At 44.8% G+C, this 24,742-nt stretch overlaps 1 protein-coding gene across 1 annotated transcript in view; it reads left to right on the top strand.

Moving 5' to 3' along the window:
• LOC111143057 (CUB and Sushi multiple domains 2) overlaps window positions 1-24,742 on the top strand; it is a 614,630-nt gene that overhangs the window by 309,708 nt on the left and 280,180 nt on the right. The window contains exons 10-11 of the mRNA XM_022496499.1: window positions 5,925-6,046; window positions 23,940-24,043. Coding sequence (XP_022352207.1) covers window positions 5,925-6,046; window positions 23,940-24,043 — 226 coding nt within the window. The remainder of the gene's footprint in view (window positions 1-5,924; window positions 6,047-23,939; window positions 24,044-24,742) is intronic.

Genomic DNA, 24,742 nt, shown 5'->3' with positions numbered 1-24,742 from the left:
ATTTGATGTGCCCTGGAAAAGTTTGATCATCCAAAGTAGACTGAGGGAAATTTGAAACCTACTAATCCTCTTCAGCTCTAGACAGGAGCGGGTGCTAGAGTACAGAGCTCATCAGAATCATTTTACAGATGGAACCCAATATTTAAAAATCAGCATTTGTAGAAGCCTAATAATAAAACATAGATAATAATAATAGATAGATATTAGATAAAAAATAATAAAATAGAGCTTCTTTCTTTGAAGTAGGGGCAAGAGATTTAGGGTTGCCCCTCCCTCACCCCTTTCAACAGCCAAGCTACGTCCAAGGAACCCTGAGGCTCCCGGGAACACTAAACACTAAACCACTCAATAGCGTGGAGAGGACCAAATTGACAACCAGGAGACCTGGAGGCCTGGTTTCTTGTGCCCACAAATTGATGTTGACAGAGAATAGGAACCGAGTATCAGCCCTAGATCTATCTCATCTGAGCCATAAAGTAGATACTCAACAGAAAACCACACGTTATTCCTCTCCTTTGTGGAGAACTCCCCTGTTTGCTGTACAAATACACATGCATACATATGCACACACACACGCACACACACATATCTGTACATACTTGTATATCTGTATAGAATAAAAGCCTTTTCCCTCCCTTCCCCTATGATCCTCTGTTTTGTTGGAGGGGGGGGTGGGGGGATGGGTAACTGGGGTGATGGGCATTAAGGAGGGCACATGATGTTATGAGCATGGGGTTATTATATGCAATGGGTGAATGACTGAGCTCTGCATTTGAAACTAGTGTTGCACTATATGTTAATTAATTGAAATTAAATAAAGTAATTTAGTAATTTAAAAAAAGGAATAAAAGCCTTTTTGTGGGTAGAACACCTGACTCAGGACTCAAGAGACCTAAATTCAAGTTCCAACCTTGCTATTAACATACCATATGGCACAGGGCAAATTACCAAAATGCTCTGCATCATCTCCCTCATTCTCATAAGACGGGAGTAAAATGTGGAGAATATGGCACAAACCAGCGGAATGAAACAGCATGACAGTTACAGGTGGTTGTCTTTCTTCTTGGTGGCCATCACTGGATCTGTTTCCCAAGCCCACTCCTTAAATGCTAATGTTGTTCAGAGTTCTTTTTTCATCCCCTCCTCTCCTGTCCCCTCCCCTCTCTCTCCACTCCCCCTAACTCCTACCCCAAACTTTCTTTCCTCTCCTTTGTAGTTATTCCCCCTAGGTGATAATACTGACAGCTAAAATACATGCCTCATTGTTCCCCAAGACTCGTACCTGTATATTTGTACTAATGATAAAGCTCCCATTTTTTACACTATTTGTATAAAGCATTGCAGTATGCATTTTCCATAATTTCTTTATAAGGAAAATGGCAATATTCACATTTTATGTTTGGCTCAAGCTTGTAATGGTCAGCCCTCTTGCCCAAGGGCACAAAGCTCATGGGTTGAGGTGGGATTCAAACCCTGACTCCAAAGGCTGTCTGTCCTAATCGAAAATGGCACCTGGGCAGCCTTTGGAGTTAATATACTGGATGGAACCACATAGAACTACACCCTCTTCCACACTTATTGGCAACTTTTATTTTTGTTTAATTGTAAACTCGCAATTTACGTTTTGTTTAATTGTAAACTCACAATTTACGGGAAAGGTGTGAAGAACTATACACTTTTTACCCAGATTTAAACAACTAATTTTGAGGACTTGATGAACAAGAAGGAAGTTGAGAAGGATCATTCAGAAAAGTAGAAGAGCCAAGAGGCACCATAGAAGCCAACAAATGTGAATTTCAGAGAGAAGGATCAGTAGAATCAGGTCCTCCAGAGAGTTCAAGTGCAGCAAAGAGTAGAAAGTAGCCACAGGGGTTAAGTGACTCAACTGAGTGGCAAATGTTTGAAGTTACCTCTGTAAGAAATTGTCAAGGAAACTGAATAAAGACAAGGGAGAAGGCTGACCTGAGCTGAAGCTTCAATTACTATGGAAACTATGAAGCTATGTGGTAGAATTCATCAATGGCAAATATAAGAGTGTTGAGGGTATCAGGGTATTGGTAAGGGTCTTGAAGTCCAGACTGGGTAGTGAAGGAAGAGCCAGGTAGAGATCAATAGGCAGGGCAAAATGAGGGAGACAGAGGGCTGGAGGAGCCTATGTTTTGGACAGCAGGTACCTTGAAACCAAGTCACTCTGCTGGGTACAGAGGCAGAAGGGCAAAGAGTGGGATAACAGAGTTTAAGATCTCATAGGTGGACTCTCACAAGTCCCAGAACAGCAGGCCCTCGCTATGCTCATGGACATGGTTGACCTTGGGCAAGAGTACCAGATCTCATGAGGAGGGCTGGCCTCTGAAAGGTGAAGGAGCCATCTCTCTGTTGGAACCAGAAGGGAAGGAGTAGATGAGCACATAAGCAGATAGAAATTCAGATCTGGGAGATGGGAAAGAGGGTGTGCCCACCAGATGTCCTTTGTGTCATCCACAGGGACTGAAGCAGGATCATCAACTGAGAGTGAGGAGAGGCAAGGGGAAGGGTGAGAGGTCTGCGGGCATGGAAAGGGTATTTGTCTTCGAGCAGAGCATAGAGGTAAATGGCAGAGTCATTGGGCAATATCTAGGATTCTTTGAGGTGGGTAATCATGAATTTATAGTGGTGTCTCTCTTCCTACTCATGTGACTTTTCTCTAACAAAGCTTGACTCTATGGGGGCAGGCCTGGAGAATGTAGGTTGAGGGGTTCATCCATGATTGCTGTCACCCAGGCTGATGAAAGGAAAAGGGAGCAAGAGACTTGGGTAGATTTGTAAGAAAATGATCAAAGTGGTGGACTATGGGATCTAAGTTGGATAAGTACAGAAAAGAGGAAGGGCAACTTACAGCTAAAGAGACAACATTGGTGTCAGTGGGGTGAGGTCTCAATGAAGATCAAAAGAGAGTTCCTCTGGAGGTTTTCAGCTAACATTTGTGGAAGGAGATACTGGGAGGCAGGAGAAAACCCTCCACTGCCGAGGACAGCAGGGAACGCACTGGAGTGGGGAGAAGGAGCCAGCCTTCAGTCAGGGCAGGAGTTGGAGTAGGAGGTTCTGAAAGATGTTGCAGCTACTAATTGGGGTTTGTCTGTCTTAGAATTGGTGATGGGGACATGGTTCAAGAGGCCTAGGGAAGGGGCAAGGAGGGAGGTCAGGAGCAGGAGAGGTGAGGGAAGGCAGCATGGAAGACGGTGGGAATAAGATTTGGGGAGGAGGGGAAGACCAGAGGCACTTGCATCTGGAGCTGTTCGCTTTCTGGTGGCAAGCTGTTTCCATGCCAAAACTGGCTGTGGGTCCTTGTGGTGTCTCCTGAAGGTCCCCTGGGTTGCTGTCTGCAGAGCTTAGGCACTGAAGGTACTGGAAAAGTCTCTCCTAGAAGTTATCCAGAAGAACATTTGTTGGGAAAAGGCAAATAGAGAAACACAAGCATGTGTTTAGTCATTTATTCAGACGTTGTCTGAGCACCTTCCATTTTGCTAGCCTGTGTGGGTGGCATCGATGAGCTATCCATCCACTAGTGGGATCCCAGGGACTGGCTGCTCAAGGGGATGTCTGTCTGTCCACAGACACCCCTGACCCTACCCAGACAGCAGAGGGAAAAAGCAGTTAGTGCTCCTTTTTATTTTTTATTTTATTTTTTTTTAAGATTTCATTTATTTGACAGAGATCACAAGTAGAGAGGCAGGCAGAGAGGGAGGGGGAAGCAGGTTCCCCACTGAGCAGATAGTCTGATGTGGGGCTCGACTCCAGGACCCTGGGATCATGACCTAAGCAAAAGGCAGAGGCTTTAACCCACTGAGCCACCCAGGCGCCCTTGGTGCTCCTTTTTAAACCTATTTTAAGGTGCCCCATGTTAACTGTCTACACACTGTACTATTTTATGTATGCCCCTCAAAGCCCTTCAAGTGGTAAATGCCTTTTTGACCTGTTCTAATGACCTTCAGCATGTTTCGACAATGCAAATACCATCTAATTTTTGGAAACAAGTGTGAGATAAATTGAGTCTGGAAGTGAGGACCTTAAAGGCAGCAAAACGTGACCTTCCAGAAGAGGTATAAATGGTGCTCGTGAAGATTTGGAGGAATTCCCTGCAGGGCTAGGGTTCTGAATCCACAAGTCCCCTTTGCAAAGGTGGGTGAGATCATGGTTTTGGTTTTGATGGTCTTTTTCTAACTTGCATACTAATATCACTACCCCCATTTTACAGACGAAGTGGAATCAGAGAGGCTTTCCAACTTAACCAGCAAATGGGTTTCAAATACAGAAGGCTGAGCTGGTAAACCCCACAGCCTATGCTCTCCTTACCATGGTGAGCTGCCTTCAGGCCCAGTTGTATCAAGTACAGTCTGAATCTTAGAGTTTCCCAGCACAGAACTACAGGCACAGTCAGTTGTACATGAAGGGGACAGAGGAAAGTGTTCCTCTAGGGCTTTTTTCAAATTTGACTCAACTGCCATTGGAGCTCCTGAGGGAGAAGATCTTTCAGGTGTAAGACCAGGGCCAGCCACCAGAAGGAACGTCCTTGCTGACAGTGTTGACCCAGTAAAGAAAGAGCAGTTCGGAGCCAGCAGCCTCTTACAAATAACCCTCTGAACGCTACTCTGCTTCATTGTGGCCATTTCCACACCTGCTTCCCCCACTTCCCGCTGGCCGTTTCAAGAGGAGAGGTTGTGTCCTGGATATTTTTCTCTCCCCGCATTCTTCCTGGCCCATAACAGGCACTCAATATATGTAGGAATGAGTGAGTGCAGGAACAAGTGTAGGAAATGAGCAGATTAATTATGGCCGGGGACTGTGGAACCTGCTTCCCAGATCCTCCAAGAAGACTTTCCCAGGAAAGGTTTATCGTGGCCATTATCCACCTGCGGAGAGGAGCCCTTAGGATGTTTTGCCCCATCAGAGGAAACTAGGTTTGACACCACTTTCATTTTATATACTTAAGCTTGTTGGGTTTGCTCACTATTTCTTTGCTGTTAGGCACTTTTCCTACAATTAGGATAAATTGCCATGTGGGCAGCAACAGAACAGACTCCTAGAACTCTTTATTAAAATAGCTGAGTGCTAACACTGAAGAATGATATGGCCAGAACTAAAGAGAACGTTTTTAAAGAAGGCAAACACCTAGGTACAATGTAGTACCTTAACTTATCAATCACTACTTAATCTAATTAGTTTAGAAGCTATTTTTAAAGAGCTTAATTGGATTAAGCTGTGATTGATAACACTTTATATCTACTTGAGTAGAGTACTTCTTCTAATTCACCTTGAATCGTTATGCTTCCAGTCAAAAACCTGTTACAGACATGTGCTGACGGTGGGGAAAGAATTAGGAAGTACTTGATTGGCACTGAAATCACTCTGGGTGCCTGGCATCAGGGCTGAGCTGGGGGCCTTGGCAGTATCTTTGGGTGTAGGCATTCTGAGACCTCCTAGAGTGGCTTTGACAAGGACATCCTGAGATTGTACTTCAGGAGGCTGAGAACAAATGGGGAAACAGGTCAGCAGAACAAGGGGTGAGAAGCTCAGTACTCCCATAGGTGCCTGGGACCTACCTAGCTTTAGGTCCGCATGAGTACTACTAGCCCACACCATCCTGGGGGAAATGAGCTGCTCGATCACTGTGGAGTCGGGATAGGGAGTCTTGCTTAGCCTAACCATGGAAGTTCATCATTGCCTACAGAGCAGCAGGTGAGGCCTTGTAGGCCTGCCCCTCCACCAGTGTACCCGGAATTTGACTTTCCTTTGAGGCTGTGGGGAACTGGGGAAGGAAATAGGAAGTAGTAATATCTGGGGTGCGATGGTACAGACTCCAGGCTCTTCTGGCTGGAAGTAGGAGGGGGGATGGGAACCGGATGTAGTCTAAACTAAGATGCTTGCCTTTCATCTCCTCCCTGCAGCCCGCATGTGTGATGCCCACCTTCGAGGTCCCTCGGGCATCATCACCTCCCCCAATTTCCCTATTCAGTATGACAACAATGCACACTGTGTGTGGATCATCACAGCACTCAACCCTGCCAAGGTAAGGCTCCTGGGGAAGATGGGGAATATCCTGTGGGCAGGTCTGGCTTGGGAACAGTTGGTCTCCAAGGGGTTTCAAACCCAGAACTTGGTGGTGGTAGATTCTCTGCAGGCTATTCTTAAAAATTGTGTTTTATTAAATTTCAGGTAGTTAAAAACATATTTGTAAAACATAATAAGTAAGATATAAAGAGCATCAGTACAACAATTTCATAGTCATCTCCCAACTTAAGGGGAAAAAAAATACAAACATTTACCTTAGTGATGCATGTCCCTCAGCAGCCCCATTCCATTTCCTATCCCTCAGGTACCTTGATTGTGTTACTTATTGTTCCTCTGCTTTTCTTTATAGTTTGTGTGAAAATGTGTATCCTTAAAAATGCATTATTTAGCAAGCCAGTATTTGAACCTCATAGAAACTTACTCATATCATATATATTCTTAATCAACTTCACTCAAAATTATGGCCCTAAGATTTGTCTGTGTTGGTGTGTGTATTTTGCCCTGTTATATAAGTCTCTTCACGTTATTTTACATTTAGTTTTTTCCTGCCCTTTTGTTCTCTCATAAATTTTATCTTGCCAAGACCCACAAAATAACCTGTTAGAATCTTTATTTTAATTATACAAAAACTACAGATCAATTGGAGAAAAACTAATATCTTGAGGATACTGAGTCTTCCCATCCATGAGTATGGAATATCTATTCCCTTAGGGCTGTCGAAAAACTTGTATAATTTTTTTCCATTATAGATCTTGTTTGTTTCTTAATACATGTTCTTCTAGGTATCTTATATTTATTGTTACTGTTATAAATGGTATCTTTTAAAATATCATTTTCTCCCAAGTTCTTGATAGTATTTAGAGATGCAATTAATTTTTATTATCTGGTTTTTTAATACAGCAACTCTTATAATAATTTATCTGTGAATTACTTGGAGTTTCTATAAAGGACAAAGAATGATACTTTATTTCTTCCTTTCCAGTCCTTATGCCTTCTCTTTATTTTTTTCTTACCCTAATGTTCTGGCTAGACCCTCCTGTATAATGTCAATCACTGTGATGATGGTGGGTACACTTGTCATTGTTTGATGTTAAATAGAATGTTTTTATCATTAAGTATGATCTTTGCTGAAGTTTTTTTTTTTTTTAACTTATGGTTCCTCTCTGACTCTAGTTTTCTAAGTGCTTTTATTGTGAATAAATGTAGAGTTTTATCAAGCACCTTTCTGTATCTATTGATATCATTGTGATTTGCTCCTTAATTTTCTTAATGTGGTGAATTACATAGTTTGATTTTTCTAATGTTAAACCAACTTTTCATTCCTGGGATAAACCCAACATGGTAATTTAGTATTAGATGCTTAAATAAGCATGTAAGTGTTATAAATGCTTATATTTGATTTGCTAATATGTTGTTTAGTAATTTGCTTCCATTTTGTTAGTGAGATTGGCCTTTTTTTTCATATTACCCTTGCCAGATTTTTTTCAACAAGATATTGTTAGCCTCATAAAATGATTTGGCAAGTGTATCTTCTCTATCTATCCTATTAGGTTAATACTGGAGGTTGGAATAAATTGTACCTTGGAAATTTGGTGAAACTTTTCAGCAGAACTATTTGGATTTGGTGTTCCTTTGTTTGAAGATTTCAAACTATTGATTTAATACTTTTAATGACTAAAGGACTATTAGATTATCTTATTTTTCTCTTGAGTCCATTTTAGCAAGTTTTCAAATTTATTGGCCATAAAGTTCTGTATACTATCTCTTGCTATATATATTTTATTCCCTCTTTTATTTGTAATTTTGTACCTCTTTTAATCAATATTGCCAGAAGTTTCACATTTGTTATTCTTTGCAAAGAACCATTTTTAGTTTTGCAAATATTTCTTTTGATATATTTACTTTTTATTTCACCAATTTCTTTCCTTCTGTTATATGGGGTATGTTCTGGGTTTGTTCTGGGTATATACATATACATACTGGGTATGTTCTGGGTTTAGGATGCTTTTTTAGCATCCTAACTTTGATGCTTAATTCATTATTTTTCAATCATATTTAAGCATCTAAGGCTACAAATTTCCCTCTGAGAACTATTTGGCTACATTCTCACAAGTTTTACAGGTAGTATTTCTGTTATCCTTCAGTTCTGAATAATTTTACAATTCCATTATTCTTTTATCTTTCAACAGTGGGGTTTTTGGTTTTGTTTTGTTTTGTTTTGTTTTGTTTTGTTTTTGAAATATTTCTTAATTTCCAAACAGAGGATTTTTCTGGTTCTCTTTTTGTTATTGATTCTAAAGCTTGTGGTCAGAGAATATTGTCTGTATTTGAATCATTTGAAATTTATCGAGGATTTTAGGATCAGGAATGCTTTTAGGATCAAGAATGTCATTTTTCACATATATTCCTAGTGTGTCTGAAAAAATAAGATGTACTTTGTAGTTTTTGTGTTCTAATATCTTCATTGTATCAGCCTTGCTAATTGTGCTTCTATCTTTTATATCTTAATTGTTTTGCCTTCTTTATCAAGAGAGGGCATATTACAATCTCCCATTATGATGGTGGTTTGCCTAATATTCCTTGAAGTTTTGTCAGTTTTTGCTTCATATATTTTGAGACTGTTATTAGAGCATGTAGTTGAGATTTTATATCTTGCTGGTGAACTGAACTTTTTCAAAAATAGTTATTTAATGATTCTTTTTACCTGAAGTAATGTTTTTTACCCTAAAGCTTTTACTCCCAACTGTTCCATCAGTTTTTTGTTTGTTTTTTGTTTTTTTGTTTTGGTTTAATAAATCATTCCTGTTCTCTTGCTTTCAACTTTTCTACTTTCTTATGCTTTATATATGTATTGTCTACAGCTGGATTTTTAAAAATCTCCTCTGACAATTCATCCTTCAACTGGAAGATTATACCATTTAAATTATACTATCATTTGTATTTTTTAGGGTTACCCTATATGTCTAGTGTTAATATGCATACTTAGCAAAGTCCAACGTAAGTAGTAATTTTATGTTCCCCCTAAAAAGTCAGAGGTCTTAGAACACTAACTTTAATTACTCCTTCCCAATTCATACTCTATGGTATGTGTTTTTTCATGTAGCCTTTCTCTTGCTCACAAGTAATTACTGCTCTTGTTTAATAAAACTAATGTCCATTTAGATTTACTCACACATTTACCATTTTGTTCACTATTTCTTCTTGCATATTAGCCCTTCTTTTTGGAATTACTTTCTTTCTGTCCAAAATACATGCTTTAGAATTTATTTTCATGTTAATGACAAACTTTCTTAGTTCTTGTTTGTCTTAAAATGTCTGTTCTTCCCTTGTTCTTGAAGGAACACTGCTATTCACTAAGTATTTGATTCTTGTTTGATAATTTTGTTCTCTCTGTACATGGAAATGTTATACCAATGTCTTCTAGCTCCCATTGTTGCTGTAAGTTTATTGTCATTCCTTTGTATGATATTCTTCTGGCTGCTTTTATGGTCTTTTCCTTATCTTTATTGTTCTGCAGTTTCAGTCAAGTGTCTAGTTCTGGATATCTTGGCGTTCATCCTGATTGACTTCATTAAGCTCTGGGATCTGCAGATTATATCTTTCATCGGTTTGGGGAAATTTTTAGCCATTGTCTTTTCAACTGTTTTCTCTCTTTTATTCTATCTTCTCTGCTCCTGAAAGCCTGACAGAACACGTTAATCTTTCTCACTTCATCTTCTGTGTTTCTTAACTTATATAATTTTCTCTCATTCTTTTCACTATTTATCTGAGCTACATCTAACCTCTGTTGAATTCATTCACTTAAGATTTATCTTAATTTCAAATAGCACCATTCATATTTTATTAGATCCTATTTGTTTTTTTAAAGTGTCCTTGATCATATTTTATAGTACTTTGCACCCTACTCATATGTTCCTTAATTCTTTAAGTATATTAAACATATTTATCTTATATTCTGTATCTGTTAATCCCAATATCTGAAGTCTTTGCAAGTTTGATTCTGTTGTCTGTTGTTTCTCACTTCTTGCCCCCCCCCAGAACCATGTCTCCTTCCTTGTCCTGTCTGTAATTCTGGCTATGTGGTTAGAGCCATAAGCTTTTTCTGTGAGACTTCTTTGAGACCTGGGTAGAAGATGGTTTCTCCCAGAGAGAGTTTACATTTGCTTCTTCCCAGTGCCTGGGGGCATTACCAGTCAGAAACCTCTCATACTAAATCCTCAGTATGAAGGTTTCAACCCACCCAAGTAATGTGCAAACATGTGAATGCAAACTTATTGCATTCCTTTAGGAGTCTCAGGAGTCTCTCTACTGTAAAGAAGTTTTCTGTTTGCTGTACACTCAGTGTCAAGGTCTCAGATAAGTAATCAGCCTCCAGATCCACCCAGAGGGCGTTAGTGGCAGATGAGAAGGAAGGCAGTCTTACTTCTCACTAACCCTCACACTATGGGTGCAGCTCTAATTAGCCCAACTGTATTCAGGGATGCCATACTAGAGACCCCACCTTTGTGGGTCCTGACCCTTGTCTCCTGTTCCCTTTTCTCTGCAAGGCCCTGAAAACCAGAGCTCTACTTCACCAGTTTTTAAAAATGCACTCAAAGCCAAGGCTAGCTTCTTGCTCTGAGTCACAGGATTTGGACTCTAAGTATTCTTACTTTATTAGTCTGCCCAGGCTACCATAACAAAACAAAATAGACAGGGTGGCCTTAACAAGGGACATTTATATTCTCACAGTTCTGGAAGCTAGAAGTTCACAATCAAGGTGCCAGAAAATTCATTTTCTGGTGAAGCTTCTTCCTAGCCTGTAGATGGCCTCCTCCTTACATGGCCTTTCCTCTGTATGCATCCAGAGATAGAAACTCTCTGGTGTCTTCTCCTCTTATAAGGACACCAATCCCATCAGATTAGGGCACCACCCTTATGACCTCATTTAACTTTAATTACCTCTGTAAAGGTCCCATCTCCAAATTCCATCACACTGGAGGTTAAGGTTTTAACATGAATTTCAGGGAGATATAATTCAGTTCATAGCATTTACTAATTTGTAAAAAAAAGCTTTTTTTTTTTTTTTTCTTTTTAAATTGTACTCAACATTTTTAAATTGTTTGGTCAGGGTGCTTAGGACCACAGTGCTGGGGACAATGGAAACAGATTCCTCTGCAAGGCATTTTACAAAGAAAGACTCATATTTCATCAAACCATTTGATGATGAACCTAGTCAATGGGGAAGGATGCTTCAGCCACATGGGGATGGAGGCTGGATCAGGATAAGGGCTTACTACCATAAGGTTATTAAGTTGCTGACAAGAGGCTCTTTCTTAGGTATTGTTAAAGATGCTTATCTCAATTTTCTTTTGAACCTGAAGGTGAGGTGCAGGGGAAAGTGTAAATAAGGGCTGAGAAGTTCCTGAGAAACAATTTGTTTCACCCTCCTCCCCCTACCCCCCAGAAAGGCTAATCTTAGCTGGTGTGCAATGGTCAGTTCATATTAGTCCACATCAGTCACTCCTTCATGTGTCCTGCAGGAGGTCACACCAGCCTGGGTTCCTGAAGCCAGACCCTCTGAAGGGTACTCCCTCAGAGTCGAGCTGTGAAAAGAGATGTTCCTATTCATCTCCATGGGTTCTTTATGAGCTTCAGGTGGAGCTGAGGAGCCTAGAGAGGCTGAAGGGTGTCCCCTACTGGCATCACCCTGGAGGAGAGCCAGGGAGCATTATGTGCAGAAAGAAGGGTATAAGTGCGGTAACCAGAAATCCAAGACTGAAGAATCAGAGCTTCCTTCCTGCAGACATGAGGGAAGATGCATAATGTGTTCCTAACCCTGGTCACTGACCCACAGGCGAGATACAGGTGTGTCTGAGGACTGCATGTCCAATCACCCTTGTAATGTGCTCCTCAGTGAAAAGCCTAGTCTCTCCAAGTTCACAGTATGTCTTATGAGATGAGCTCTCACTCATTCATTGACTATAGATATGATCTCTGCCCTTGAGGAACATGTACACAGGAAAGATGACAGGCACTTAAATGAAAAACTAGAGTATGGGTAAATGCTGATGGAGGGGTGTCCAGTTTGCTATCTTAGAAAATATTGGAAGGGGCCACTAACTGGAGTGTCAGGGAAGTTTTCACATTCGAGCAGGGTCTGCAAGGATGAGTAGGCTTGGAAATCCATATCTGAGTGGATGCATGTGCAAAAGCACTGAGGTTTGGAACAACCTCTCAGAACTGAAAGGAATTCAACATGTCTGGGTCAAGATGAGGATGGAAAGGTCATTGGACCCAGATCATATGGAACCTATATGCTCAGCAGAGAGGCTTGGGTTTTGTCCTGAAACAGATTTTTAAGAGCAGAAATGTTAAATTGTTGGTAGTAACAACAATAGTTATGTCTTACTGTATGCATGTCATATGTCAAGCACTGAGCTAAGCCTTCTATATAACTGATTTTATTTCATTCTCTTCATAGCACAATTAATTAGGTGGTAAGAAACCCACATGATGGATGAGGAAACTGAATCATGGATAGATTAATGGGTAGGAAACTTAGCCACTGTCATAGCCAATAAGTGACAGCACCAGGATTTAAACCAGTCTTTGTGGTTCCACTGCCCATGCTCTCACCAGCTGGGCTATGCTGCTGGATGGAACAAGGTCCCAGGAAAAATGGAAGGGCATGGGACTGACAGCACTGAGATCAGCCTTGGAAAAGATGAGGGTCATCCTTTCTTCTGAACGAGAGCAATATCAGGAAGGTCTGAATTTTTGAAATGATTCTGGCAGCAGTGGAGAGGATTTCAGAGGGATCCTGGAAGGAACAAGACCAGTTAGGAGGCAGAAGCAGTTACTCAAGTAAGAAAAATGGGGACATTCACCAAGGCTTTGGAAACATGGAGGGGAGAGATATTTAAGAGAAATGTAGGGAATGGAATGCAACTTGGTGACTGACTGGATGTGAGGATGGAGGGAGAAGGAAGGTCTTACCCAACATTGTATCCCAGGTGACCAGCACAGTGCCTGGCACATAGTGGGCACAAGGAAAACATTGATTCAGTGAACAAATGAATGATGATGCGATACTTTCTGACTTGGACCAATGGGAGGCTTTAAAAGGAAATGGAAAGGGAGAGACATGCTTTACAGGGTCAAGAGGAAAACATGGTATATTTGAAGTGCTTGTGTTTCATACAGTGACATTTGGATGTTACCCAGTTGGAAACTGGGTAAATCCAGGTTTAATAGAGAGATTGAGTGTTACCTCCTCAGCACTTGGGTGAGAATAGAAGCCTAACGAGTAGACAACACTTCCTGAAGAAAGCAAAGAGAAGAGGAAGATTCCAAATGGATCTGGAAACACCACCCTTAGAGAGAAAAGAAATCCAGTCTAAGACACAGAGGAAGTACAGCGTAAGGTAGGAGGAGAATCATGCCACAGAAGGAGAAAGAGTTTCCAACCAGAATATGTCTGACAATGGTGGTAAGGAACAACTGTTGCTGGAAAAGGACAGAAAAGAAACCATTGGCTTTGGCTTTGAAAGAGGACCTTTCAGTGAAGCTTTGAGGGCAGAAACAGCCACAAGATGAGGAGAGAATGGGCAGGAAAGGAGGCTCTAGGAGTAAAGAGTCCAGACAGCCACTCTGACAAGTTTCAAGGTGATGTGAAGGAAGGAGAAAGGGCATGAGAGGGAGGTAAAGTGGACAGAAAGTTTGGGGCTACTTAGAGTGTTTGTTTAGAATGTTGGAAACTGGAGTATGTTTGCAGGCTAAGGGCAGAGCAGGTGAAGAGGAAGAGAGTGAAGTTGTAGGAGGATCTGAAGTAAGTGAGAGTCACTTGGGACTGAGAATGCAGGGGCTATCTTGCACAGAACAGGAGAAGGATGGTACTAGGAGGAGAGGCTGGAGTTTTGCCTGCAAGCATGCAGAGCAGGACACATGTCTGCCCCTCCTTATGATCCTGAGATGATTATTTATCCCAGGCACCTGGATATCTGTGAACATGAGGACTCTTGCTAGAATTCCATCCCCCTTGTAGGACCTCTGTGGGCTGAGCTTGAGAGGGAGCTGTGAATGTTCCAGTAACTAGGGCCCCCCAAGGGCAATAAGAAGGTCCAAAGATAAATGAAATTCTCTGGTGTAGAAATGGCCAAGAATATGTCAAGATACCAGCATTGACTGAGTACGTATGGACCACATGGCAACGCATTGTGAGGATAAGAACTTACAGTCTTAATGGGGCAGCAGGTGAGGGTTATGTCTCTACTCAGTAAACTAAGAATGAAACAATTAAAAATACCCAGGCCATCCTCTTGGAACCTTGGCAGATTCAGGGAGAAGAAAGAAGGCTCAGAACAAGTGAAGTTGGCCCACTCCGAGTGACTCCACATTCTCCCTTTGATTGAGATGTCCATGAAAAATGTGAGCCCCACCTTGGCCATTTGGACTATCTTAGTCCTTAGAGTCATTCTACTCACAATACTACTTCTAATCTTCAGAAATACCTGGAGAGAACTTAAGACACAAATTACAGAACTCTTTCCTCCAAGATAGGATTCTGTGGATCTGGAATGGGTGCCTGGAGCCATACCTTGAAAGGGCACACTGGTGGCTGTGACCAGCCAAGCTTGTGTGCTAAACAACAACCCCCTTGCCTCACAGCAAAGCACACACAGGGACTGCCACTCCTAGCCCCCCACTCAGGCAGCCCTGGCTTCAGCCATGCTGAACTCCTGGTTCATAGACACACACAGTCCTTTCAGACCTCTGTCTGGACACACATGTCCCAGTGTGCCTTCCCTTCTCCTTTAGGCAAGTTTCTTTTCTTTTCTTTTCTTTTTTATTTCCAGCATAACAGTATTCATTGTTTTTGCACCACACCCAGTGCTCCATGCAATCCGTGCCCTCTCCAATACCCACCACCTGGTTCCCCCAACCTCCCACCCCCCGCTGCTTCAAACCCCTCAGATTGTTTTTCAGAGTCCATAGTCTCTCATGGTTCACCTCCCCTTCCAATTTCCCCCAACTCCCGTCTCCTCTCTAACTCCCCTTGTCCTCCATGCTATTTGTTATGCTCCACAAATCAGTGAAACCATATGATAATTGACTCTCTCTGCTTGACTTATTTCACTCAGCATAATCTCTTCCAGTCCCATCCATGTTGCTACAAAAGTTGGGTATTCATCCTTTCTGGTGGAGGCATAATACTCCATAGTGTATATGGACCACATCTTCCTTATCCATTCGCCCGTTGAAGGGGGCATCTTGGTTCTTTCCACAGTTTGGCAACCGTGGCCATTGCTGCTATAAACATTGGGGTACAGATGGCCCTTCTTTTCACTCCATCTGTATCTTTGGGGTAAATACCCAGTAGTGCAATGGCAGGGTCATAGGGAAGCTCTATTTTTAATTTCTTGAGGAATCTCCACACTGTTCTCCAAAGTGGCTGCACCAACTTGCATTCCCACCAACAGTGCAAGAGGGTTCCCCTTTCTCCACATCCCCTCCAACACGTGTTGTTTCCTGTCTTGCTAATTTTGGCCATTCTAACTGGTGTAAGGTGATATCTCAATGTGGTTTTAATTTGAATCTCCCTGATGGCTAGTGATGATGAACATTTTTTCATGTGTCTGATAGCCATTTGTATGTCTTCATTGGAGAAGTGTCTGTTCATATCTTCTGCCCATTTTTTGATATGATTATCTGTTTTGTGTGTGTTGAGTTTGAGGAGTTCTTTATAGATCCTGGATATCAACCTTTTGTCTGTACTGTCATTTGCAAATATATTCTCCCATTCCGTGGGTTGCCTCTTTGTTTTCTTGACTGTTTCCTTTGCTGTGCAGAAGCTTTTGATTTTAAGGAAACAAAAGCGAAAATAAATTTTTGGGACTTCATCAAAAATCAAAAGCTTTAGGCAAGTTTCTGTCCCTCTTTGACACACAGTCCAAATACCTCCTCTTCTGAGAAGCCCTCTTAATTCCACCAGGTCTTGGTTCTTCCTCCATTCCTACAGCATTGCATCAGCACCTTTTGTCTGTGTACGTATCATGTCACACTGGGCTTAGAATCTCCTTCCCCCACAGCCCAAGAGCACCCTGAAAGCAGGGACGGTGCTTGGCACAGGAGGAGCATGGCAGATGTTTGAATACATTAATGATTGACAGAGGAGCTCTGTCCCCATATCAGGTAGCTCCTCAGGTACAGCCCTGCCCCCATGGGGCCCTGGGGCTGCCTCCTGTCAGAACCTCTCACCTGGGCCTCCCAGAAGACACACTGATGGAATTTCTGCAGTCATAACTGAAGCCCAGACTCATATCCTACCTGCACACATCTGCCTTTCTTTTGCAGCTCCTCAGTATGAACTTGAGACCTATGATCTGATTTGTATGTGAACTTCGCTGGGTTTGAGCAGGAAGGTCAATCCACCTATACAAGAGAAAAAGTAAAAGCAAGGCAGATGGGTAGGGTAGGGGATGGGGGGCGCGAGGAAGAGTAGAGGAGGAGGGCATGGACCTGAGAGAGAAAGCAAAGCTCACTTCGTGAACTTCAAAACCAAAGATAACAGGGTTTTTGATTATTTCCTCCTCCTGGATAACCAGTGTCCCTCTTCCCTTTGTGCACCTGAAGAATTGGGAAATCTCTCTCTGTGCAAATGATCACTTGCTAGTGAAAATGCTGGGAGCACATTTTTTGGCCCATTTGCTCACTCAGTTATTCATTCAGCTAACTGACTTGTGCCCTCTCTGTGCTGGGCCCTGAATGAGATGCTAGCTGGCCACCAGAGGACTTTCCTCTAAGTACCCCCAAGCCCATTCCTCATAACCCTTTAATGGCCCCCCCAAGTCCTAAACCTGATTCTGTTCTTCTCACATTTGTCCTCACCTCACATCACCTCTGGGCATTCCTCTCTCCCCACACCTGGCTGTGATCTTGGTATCCTCACACCCCCTCCTCTGTTCTTGAAGGCAAGCTCTGGCCCTTCTCTAGCCAGGACTTTCTGTGGCCCTCATATTTGCTCCAGCTGTTTGCTTCCCCAACTCCAGCACCCATCACACTCTATGGTGTTTTCCATAAACTCATGCATCTCCTCTTCTAGACTGTGGGATCTCTCAGAGCAGTGGCCATGTTTAGCTTGCCTATTGTTGCCTCTCCAAAACCCAGCATGTGGCAAGTGCATTTTAACTATTGAATGACTACATGAATAAATGAATTCATCAATCAGTGAGTGAAAGAGCCAATGAATGGATGAACACGTTTGCTACTCTCCTAACTCAAGGGGCCATATAATAACAGTACATAAGCTAGATGTGGCCCAAGGGCCATGGTTCTCCAACCCCTGAAAGTTCCAGAACATCTGAAAGTTTTCAGTCTCTGCCCTGAGCTTTCTTTCCCAGCCTCCTCAAGGGTGCTGGAGGCTGTCGTGTTTGAACTCCTGGGGTTAAGGTCAGCCTTCCCACTGGCCTCCCCTCCTCCCCATCCTAAGAGCCACCTGTCCAATCCTGCTCTGGGTCCTCAGCAAGGTCCAGCCAGGAATCATTATGCAGGCTGTGCCCAGGAAAAGAAAGTTCCCTTCCTTTCATGGAGCTAATGGTCAAACTGACAGCAGAATTCATAATCCAAGGCTGGTTGAGCCAAGGTCAGCCCTCAGGGGCTCAGAGAAGTGTTCTGAGGAGGAATAGGGGAAGTTAGACTAGGGCAGAGCATTGTAGAATGGAGCTCTAACTAGCTAGGAAAGCCATTTCAGCCTAGGTTGTCCTTGCCAAGATGCTAAGCTTTATCCTGATGGAAAGACGAAAGTCTTTCTTTAGAACCTGTAGCTCTTAGGTTGTGATTGGCTATGAACTACGGAAAATGCCTCCACAGAAGCTGAAACAAAACACAGTTTATTTCCCCATATACCAAAGGTCCAGAGGTGAGGAGTCCAGGGCTGGTTTAGCAGTTCCTTCAGTGTCTCCAGCACCTTTGGGTTTTCCCTCTGCCATTCTCTTTGTGTGGCTCTTCTCATGATCACAAGAAGGCTGCTCCAGCTCAGTCCTCACATCTGCATTCCAGGAAAGCAAGGAGAAAGAGGTGGGAAAATCCCATGAGGGCTCTTCAGCTGTGTGTTATTGCCCAGAACCCTGCTACTTAGTTGTCCTTAGCTCTGAGGTTAGCTAAGTGCATTGCCTCTCTCCAAACTCAGAGTTCTGTTAAGTATGGATAAACAGAGGGAGAGACATTGAATAAACCACTGTCCATGTCTGTCACAGAATCCAAAACATGAACTAGATCAGAAGGAACTGCTTTGGTAGGAGCAGGGCTCTACTGACTCTGGCTCCTGCTCTCCCTTGGTTCATGGCTGCTTAGGTAACTTTATGTAACTTTGGGGTACCTGGGAACCCAGTTTGAAAAACCTCGCTCTATGCCAGAGGTCAACAAACCTTTTCTGTAAAGAGCCAGATAATAAATATTTTAGGCTTTGAAGACCATGTGAAGTTTTTGTTACACATTTTTCTTTGTAGTGCTTTGTTTTTTTAAACCTTTAAAAATGTAACACTTCCTAACTCAAGGGGCCATATAATAACAGTCCATAAGCCAGATGTGGCCCAAGGGCCATGGTTCTCCAACCCCTGCTCTAAAGGATCCTGGGGCACAGAGTTTGGGTACAGAGTGAAGGATGGCAGCAGAGACTGGGAGCCCAACAGGGAGGCTCTTAGAGAAATTCAGTCGCTGGACAAAACTGTCTCAGGTTAGGTCTTTTGGACTCCAGCTTCCAAAAAAAAAAAAAATGCCTGGCAGGCCCAGGATCCCAGTCCTTTGGGTGGTCTTGGGCAGTGTTCAGAAAGCAAGGGCTGTCCTCCAGGACCCAGGGCAGGCACTCCCTTTGGTGTTGCTCCCATCCTCCACTGTTCCAGGAAGGCAGTTATATGCTGAAGTTATGGTCTCCAGACCCCTGGCCCTGGCCTACCCCTCATCCCCACCCTGTGCACCAAACACAAGCTCAGGCTCCCTCAAAGCCCTCCTGCCACTCTGAGGCCTGGGAGTAGCCTCCTGGCAGGTCTCCCTGCCAACAGTTCTCCCTTCCATGCTGAGGTGTAGCTTCCCCTCATCTTCACCATCAAGTCCAGACCATCCACTCAGGCCCGCCAGGTACAAGCCAACTACAGACTCAGCCAGGCTGTTCTCACCCTCCACCCCTCTCCTGCTCTGGCTTCCTGCCCTGCTCTTTGCTCCCAGTTCACCGCTCACCACATCTGCACAGAACCCACACCCTTCATCCTGTGAGGACTAGCGCACCCACCTCTTCCACATACCTGCTCTCGTCTCCCCCTTCTTTGTGATCCCCAGCACTCACCGTCTGCCCCATGCTCTCAGCTTTGGGATTCTGCTCTACATTGCTAGGCAAGTGAGATAACTTCTGGGGAACAGCTAGCTCAGTGCTTGGCACATGGCAGATGCTCAGTAATTACGTCCTAGATGATGGGTTCATTTGTCCCTTTATCTGATGGGTGTAAATTGGGTGTCTGAGCCACGTACAAATATGCCTCTTTGATCACGCCTATTTCGTGTGCTGCCACTCTCCTTGCCTCAGAAAGACACTTGGCGAGTTTGATTGATCTGCATGTCAGTTAATGAGTCATTATAGGTTCCTGCCTTTAAACAAAGGCCAAAGAGGAGAAAAAAAAAAAAATGAAAGCATCAGTACATGGTGCACAGGGATACTGTCCCAACACTGCAATGTTATGTCTGTTGTACAGTCTACTTGGTGTAATTAGCCCCTGCATTAGGGTCAGAGGCTCTAAAATGTAGTTCACATCAATGGGTGCTCTGACTAGTGATGTGAATCATTTTATGGCTCTGGGTTCTGGCCTTCAAAGCAGTATTTTCCCATTATAGACATAATAATCCCACACTCTCTCTTTTGGAGGTGGCTCAGTGAGCCAGTATCCTCTGCCCTGAGGCTGGCTGCAAGAGGGTCATGGTGGCAAGAGTGTGCCTCCAGGGCCATCACTCCCTGCAGAGGCCAGGCCCCTCCTCCTGCAGAAGGCACTGCACCCTTGCACTATTTTATACGCAGCAAGTGTTTGCCAGGCTGCTGGGATTCAGCAAAAGAGCTTAGGGAAGTTTTGAGAGGGTCAGTTGTGGTCCCTACCTGATGGACCCGAGACCTCACTAGAGCTGCTATGAGGCAGTGAGTGGCAAAGAGCCTGGCCTCTGGCTGCTGGTGAGGCCCAGTTCTACCACTCAGCTGTGTGATCTTAGGCAAGTGGCCTAACATCTCTGTGCCTGGGCTTTTCCATTTGTAAAATGAAGATATTTGTAGTTGTGGTTGTTGTGAATTTCCCTGAACTGATGTGTCCTAACTGCCCCTAACAGTGTTGAGCATGTGGTAGGGGGTCCATGCCTGTAAGAGAACTTGATCAAGAACTATGATTAAGTGTCTCAAAGAATCTCATCAACCGGGAGTCAGCAGGCTTGCCCCTCTGGGCCCAAACCAGTTCATTGCTTGATTTTGTAAGTTGTGTGCATGCTGTCTATGGCTACGTTCATGCTACAGCAGCAGAGGTGTCTGCACAGGGCAAAATAATTACTCTATGGCCCTTTACAGAAATGGTTTGCCAGTCTTTGTTCTAGACGGTAACTCTGGTGGGGGACCGAGGGCCTAGCCATTGGTCCATGCAGGAAAACCAGAAACGGTTTGGAAAACATTCTGTGGTTCAGCACTATCTAAGCCCCTGGGTTGTGCCTGGTACACGGACAGGCAGGGGCATCAGAGGCAGGAAGACCTGGTCCCTGCTCCCCCTACCCCCCTCCGGAAGTTCCCGGTGTAGTGGAGGAGCAGGTAAACAGATTAGTACCAGAGCAGTAGGTAAATGCAGACCCAGAGGTGAGGAAGGGTATGGGAACACCTGGTAAAGACAAGGCCTGGGGGAAGAGACGTTGCTAGCAGAGCCAGCGGGGAAGGAGGGGTCTGTGCAAACCACAGTTGGAACTGGCCAGTATGAGGGGGTACCCAGGAGCTCAGGGAGCCACACTGACTTGCAATGGGGAGGGCCACAGGGAGCAGTTACCCTGGGCCCCTCAGTGTGTGTCTGGCTTAGAGATGGTGATGTCAGGACAGGACCAGGGAGGGTGAGAGGGGAAGGAGATTCCGGGCCGAGCAGATGGTCCTGTGATGGTGCCACTGGCCATCAGGGAGTATGAGGGGTGAGCTGGCCTAAAATGGGACAACCACAGGGGTAAAGGCATCCCCACTCACTGCTGACCGTTCTGTGCCATTCCTCCTTCCTAGCACACCCCCGCTGTTGCCTGCTACGAGCCTACCTCCCCACTCTCCCACGTGACTGCCACAGCCCAGAGATCGCTCTCCTGGTTTCCCACCATCTCTCAGTGCTGTTGCTCCGAAAACAAACATCATGCTTCACACCTTTGCTCACAACCCTTCCATCACTTCCCCTTGTCTTTAGGGCAAAGCCCAAATCATGACTGACAGGATGGACAGCCTTTCCTACTCTGCTCTTCCCACTTCCTCCCAGCACCAGCCTCCACTCCCCTCTGCGTTTAACCATTGCAGATCCAGGAGTCTCTGGATGAGTCATGCGTCCCACACCTTTGCCTGTTCACCTGCTCCTCCCTCTGCCTGGATGGCTCTCCCTTCCTTAACTGTTTATTGAACTCCGGTTCATCTCCCAAACTCAGCCCTGGCTTCATTTCCTCTGGGAAGCATCCTTTAACCTTTCTTACAGCCAGTGCCACTCATCTCCTCCGCTATCCTGTTCTGTGCTCACAGGTGTTCTTATACAGAGATGCTCATAAGAATGCCATGCACAGTATGGAGGGGGCCTCGGACATGGCAGCTGGGCTGATGAATCAGTGTAGCAGAAGGTGGCTTCTGAGGTCCCTGAGGGCACTGGGGGGTGAGGCTGTAGCAGCACCTTAGCAGTATGTGGGTTCCCACAGAGGAGACCTTCACAACAGGGAACATCTATCCATAGAATTCTCTATTTCTTGAGTCTTACAACAGAACACAGAGGAACATCTTCAGCCTCCCCACTGGGAGATGGACGCTCTTCATCACATTGGAGCTGCAGATAAATGGATAGAGAAGATGTGGGCAATGTCTGCAGTGGAATATTACTCACCCCTTAAAAAGAATGTCATCTTGCCATTTGTAAGGACGTAAATGGATCTAGAGAGTATACTACTGAGCAAAACAAGTCAGTCAGAGAAGGACTAATACCATATGATTTCATTCATACATGGAATTTAAGAAACGAAACAATCATAGGGGGAGAAAAAAGAGAGGCAAACCAAGAAACAGACTCTTAATTCTAGAGAACAGCCTGATGATTACCAGAAGCCGGGGAGAGGGGGGAAATAGGGGATGGGATTGAGGGGCGCCCTTGCTGTGATGACCACCGGGTATTGTATGGAAGTGTGGTATCACTGTATTGTATCCCTGAAACTAATAGTACTCTGAATGTTCACTAACTGGAATTTAAATAAAAACTTAAAAAAAAAAAATGGAACAGGCAAAAAGAAGCCCAGAGTAGCCATTAGGAGTGGAGCCTCCCTGTGTCCCGTCTTGTGCATGGCAATACCTCTCACCCTTCCAGGGACCCACAGGTCATCCTGAATCCCTCCCCGTCCCTTGGTCCCCACACCCATGCAGTCACAAAGCCCTGAACACTGCCAGGACCTGTCTATCTTTTCCATCCCCACCGCCTTCCTCTATCGCCCACCTAGACGGAACTCTCCCTACCACCTCTGGCCTCCCTCCTGCCACATCGGTTTCCACACCAGCAGCCAGACTGACATTTTTCTCAGACACTAATGTGCCACTGCCACCCACTTTTTGAAACTTTTCTTAATGCCCCCGCCAAGATAAACCTCAACTCTTTGGGCCAGGGGAGATTTTTAAGACCTTTCAGACTTAGCTCCGGGCAAATTTCTTAAGTTCTGGACCTTCCTGTGTCCCCTCCTTGCACTGAAGGCCCAGCCACATTGTGCCCCAGAATGAAACAGCTAGCAGCTGTGCTCACTGTGCAGACCTTCCATCAACAGATAACAAACACTCATTCTGGAATGTCCCATTTCTGCCCAAACTCAGGCCCTGTGCATCTGACTCTTCAGGACAGGTCCTTCCCTCTGCCAGCACCTCCTGTGGCCTGATCATCTTCCGCAGCCTTCAGAACCCTCAGATAGCCCCACCACAGGCTCCATGAGCCCCAGGCTGCTCTGTGTACCTACAGCAGTCTTTGGAACACCTGCCACCCAGCAGGGGCTTGGTGGTTCTCAGCGTACGTTCTGTCTCCCCTGCTCACCAAGGGCAGAGGCTGTGCTCACTGTTGAGACCCTACACGTGGTGGGTGCTTAGGAAATATTGTAGAAGGCAGGACTAAAATGAATTAAGAGAGAAGAATTTTGTTGAAACCTCCTTCCTGGACCATTCATTTATTCAATGAATAAACAAAAAATGATAGAGAAAGGCAGGCAGAGGAGGGGCTAAAAGAAACTTCTGCGGGTCCCTGGGGGCAGGCAAGATGGCTGAGATTCCACATGTGGCCTAAAATATTGCCACGAAGTCCAGGGGGACTTCTGTGCATTAAAGCATGAAGAGAGAATCTAATCTTCTCACAGATAGCCGGATGTGCCTGATGTTGTCATGGCAGCCCCCAGAATTTGCCAGATGTGCTGTGAACATCTCTGGAAAACATCAGGGGACCCCAGAGGCTGTAAGGCCTGGAGCGAAATAGTTCACACTCCAAAAGGTGGTGTGGAAATGTTTCGTTTGGATTAGGGGCTGTGTGGGGTGGTGTCCCAGGGACCCTGGGCTTCAGAACCTAAGGAGGGAACTCCTCACAGCTGTATGAGTGTCTCACGGCAGCCCCTGCCTGCTCCCTAACCCCGTGATCCCTCCCCAGGTGATCAAGCTGGCCTTTGAGGACTTTGACTTGGAGAGGGGCTACGACACCCTGACGGTCGGGGACGGCGGGCAGGACGGGGACCAGAAAACTGTTCTCTACGTGTAAGTGAAGCAGGGCTCTGGTCCAGAGGGTGGGGAGCACATGGCCCTGGCCTAGGGGTGGTGGGATGGTACACTGAACCCTGTCTGGTCCCCAGGGTCACACCACATCAAGCCCAGGGGACCAGCCCCTCTACTCTGGTGGAAGGAAACAGAGCACTGGCCACATTCTCTCTAGGAAGTTCCAGGAGAAGTGGGCAAAAGGAACCGTTTCTCAGGGAGGAGGGGGAGTTGAGGTTCTGGGTGTGCGCCTGGAGCTTTCCACGTGGTGAGCTGCTCCTTGCAGCTCCTTCCTCCGCCACCCACTAGTTTCTCCTCAAGCCCATGTCTATCCGTGGAAGTCTGACTCCAGACGGAGATGGTGGAAGTGTGTTGCTGACCTCCCTGCGTGCTCAGAACTATCTGGGAAATGAGCTGTTTCAGGGATTTGGGACCCTGTGCACATAGTGGCCACAATTCCTAAACCAAGAAAGGCTTGTGTCACATGGTCTAGTCAAGGGAGAGGATAATGCCGTGCTGTCCTAGGATTCCGTTCTGTTGGATCTTCCTTTGCCTGCCACCATCAGCCTGACATAAACACAGGAGAACACTCCTGTTCAGTACATGTGGTCCAGCTCAGACGGCCTGATCTCGCTCATCTTCCTTGCCCAACTGGGGGGGTTGGGAGCAGGGAAGCTTTCCTACACACCAAACATCCACTGC

The sequence above is a fragment of the Enhydra lutris genome, unplaced genomic scaffold, assembly GCF_002288905.1.
Source record: "Enhydra lutris kenyoni isolate GAN:26980312 unplaced genomic scaffold, ASM228890v2 scaffoldscaffold9, whole genome shotgun sequence".
NCBI lineage: Eukaryota > Metazoa > Chordata > Mammalia > Carnivora > Mustelidae > Enhydra > Enhydra lutris.
Note: the sequence above shows the minus strand (reverse complement) of the source record. Positions and strands in the feature narration are given on the sequence as shown.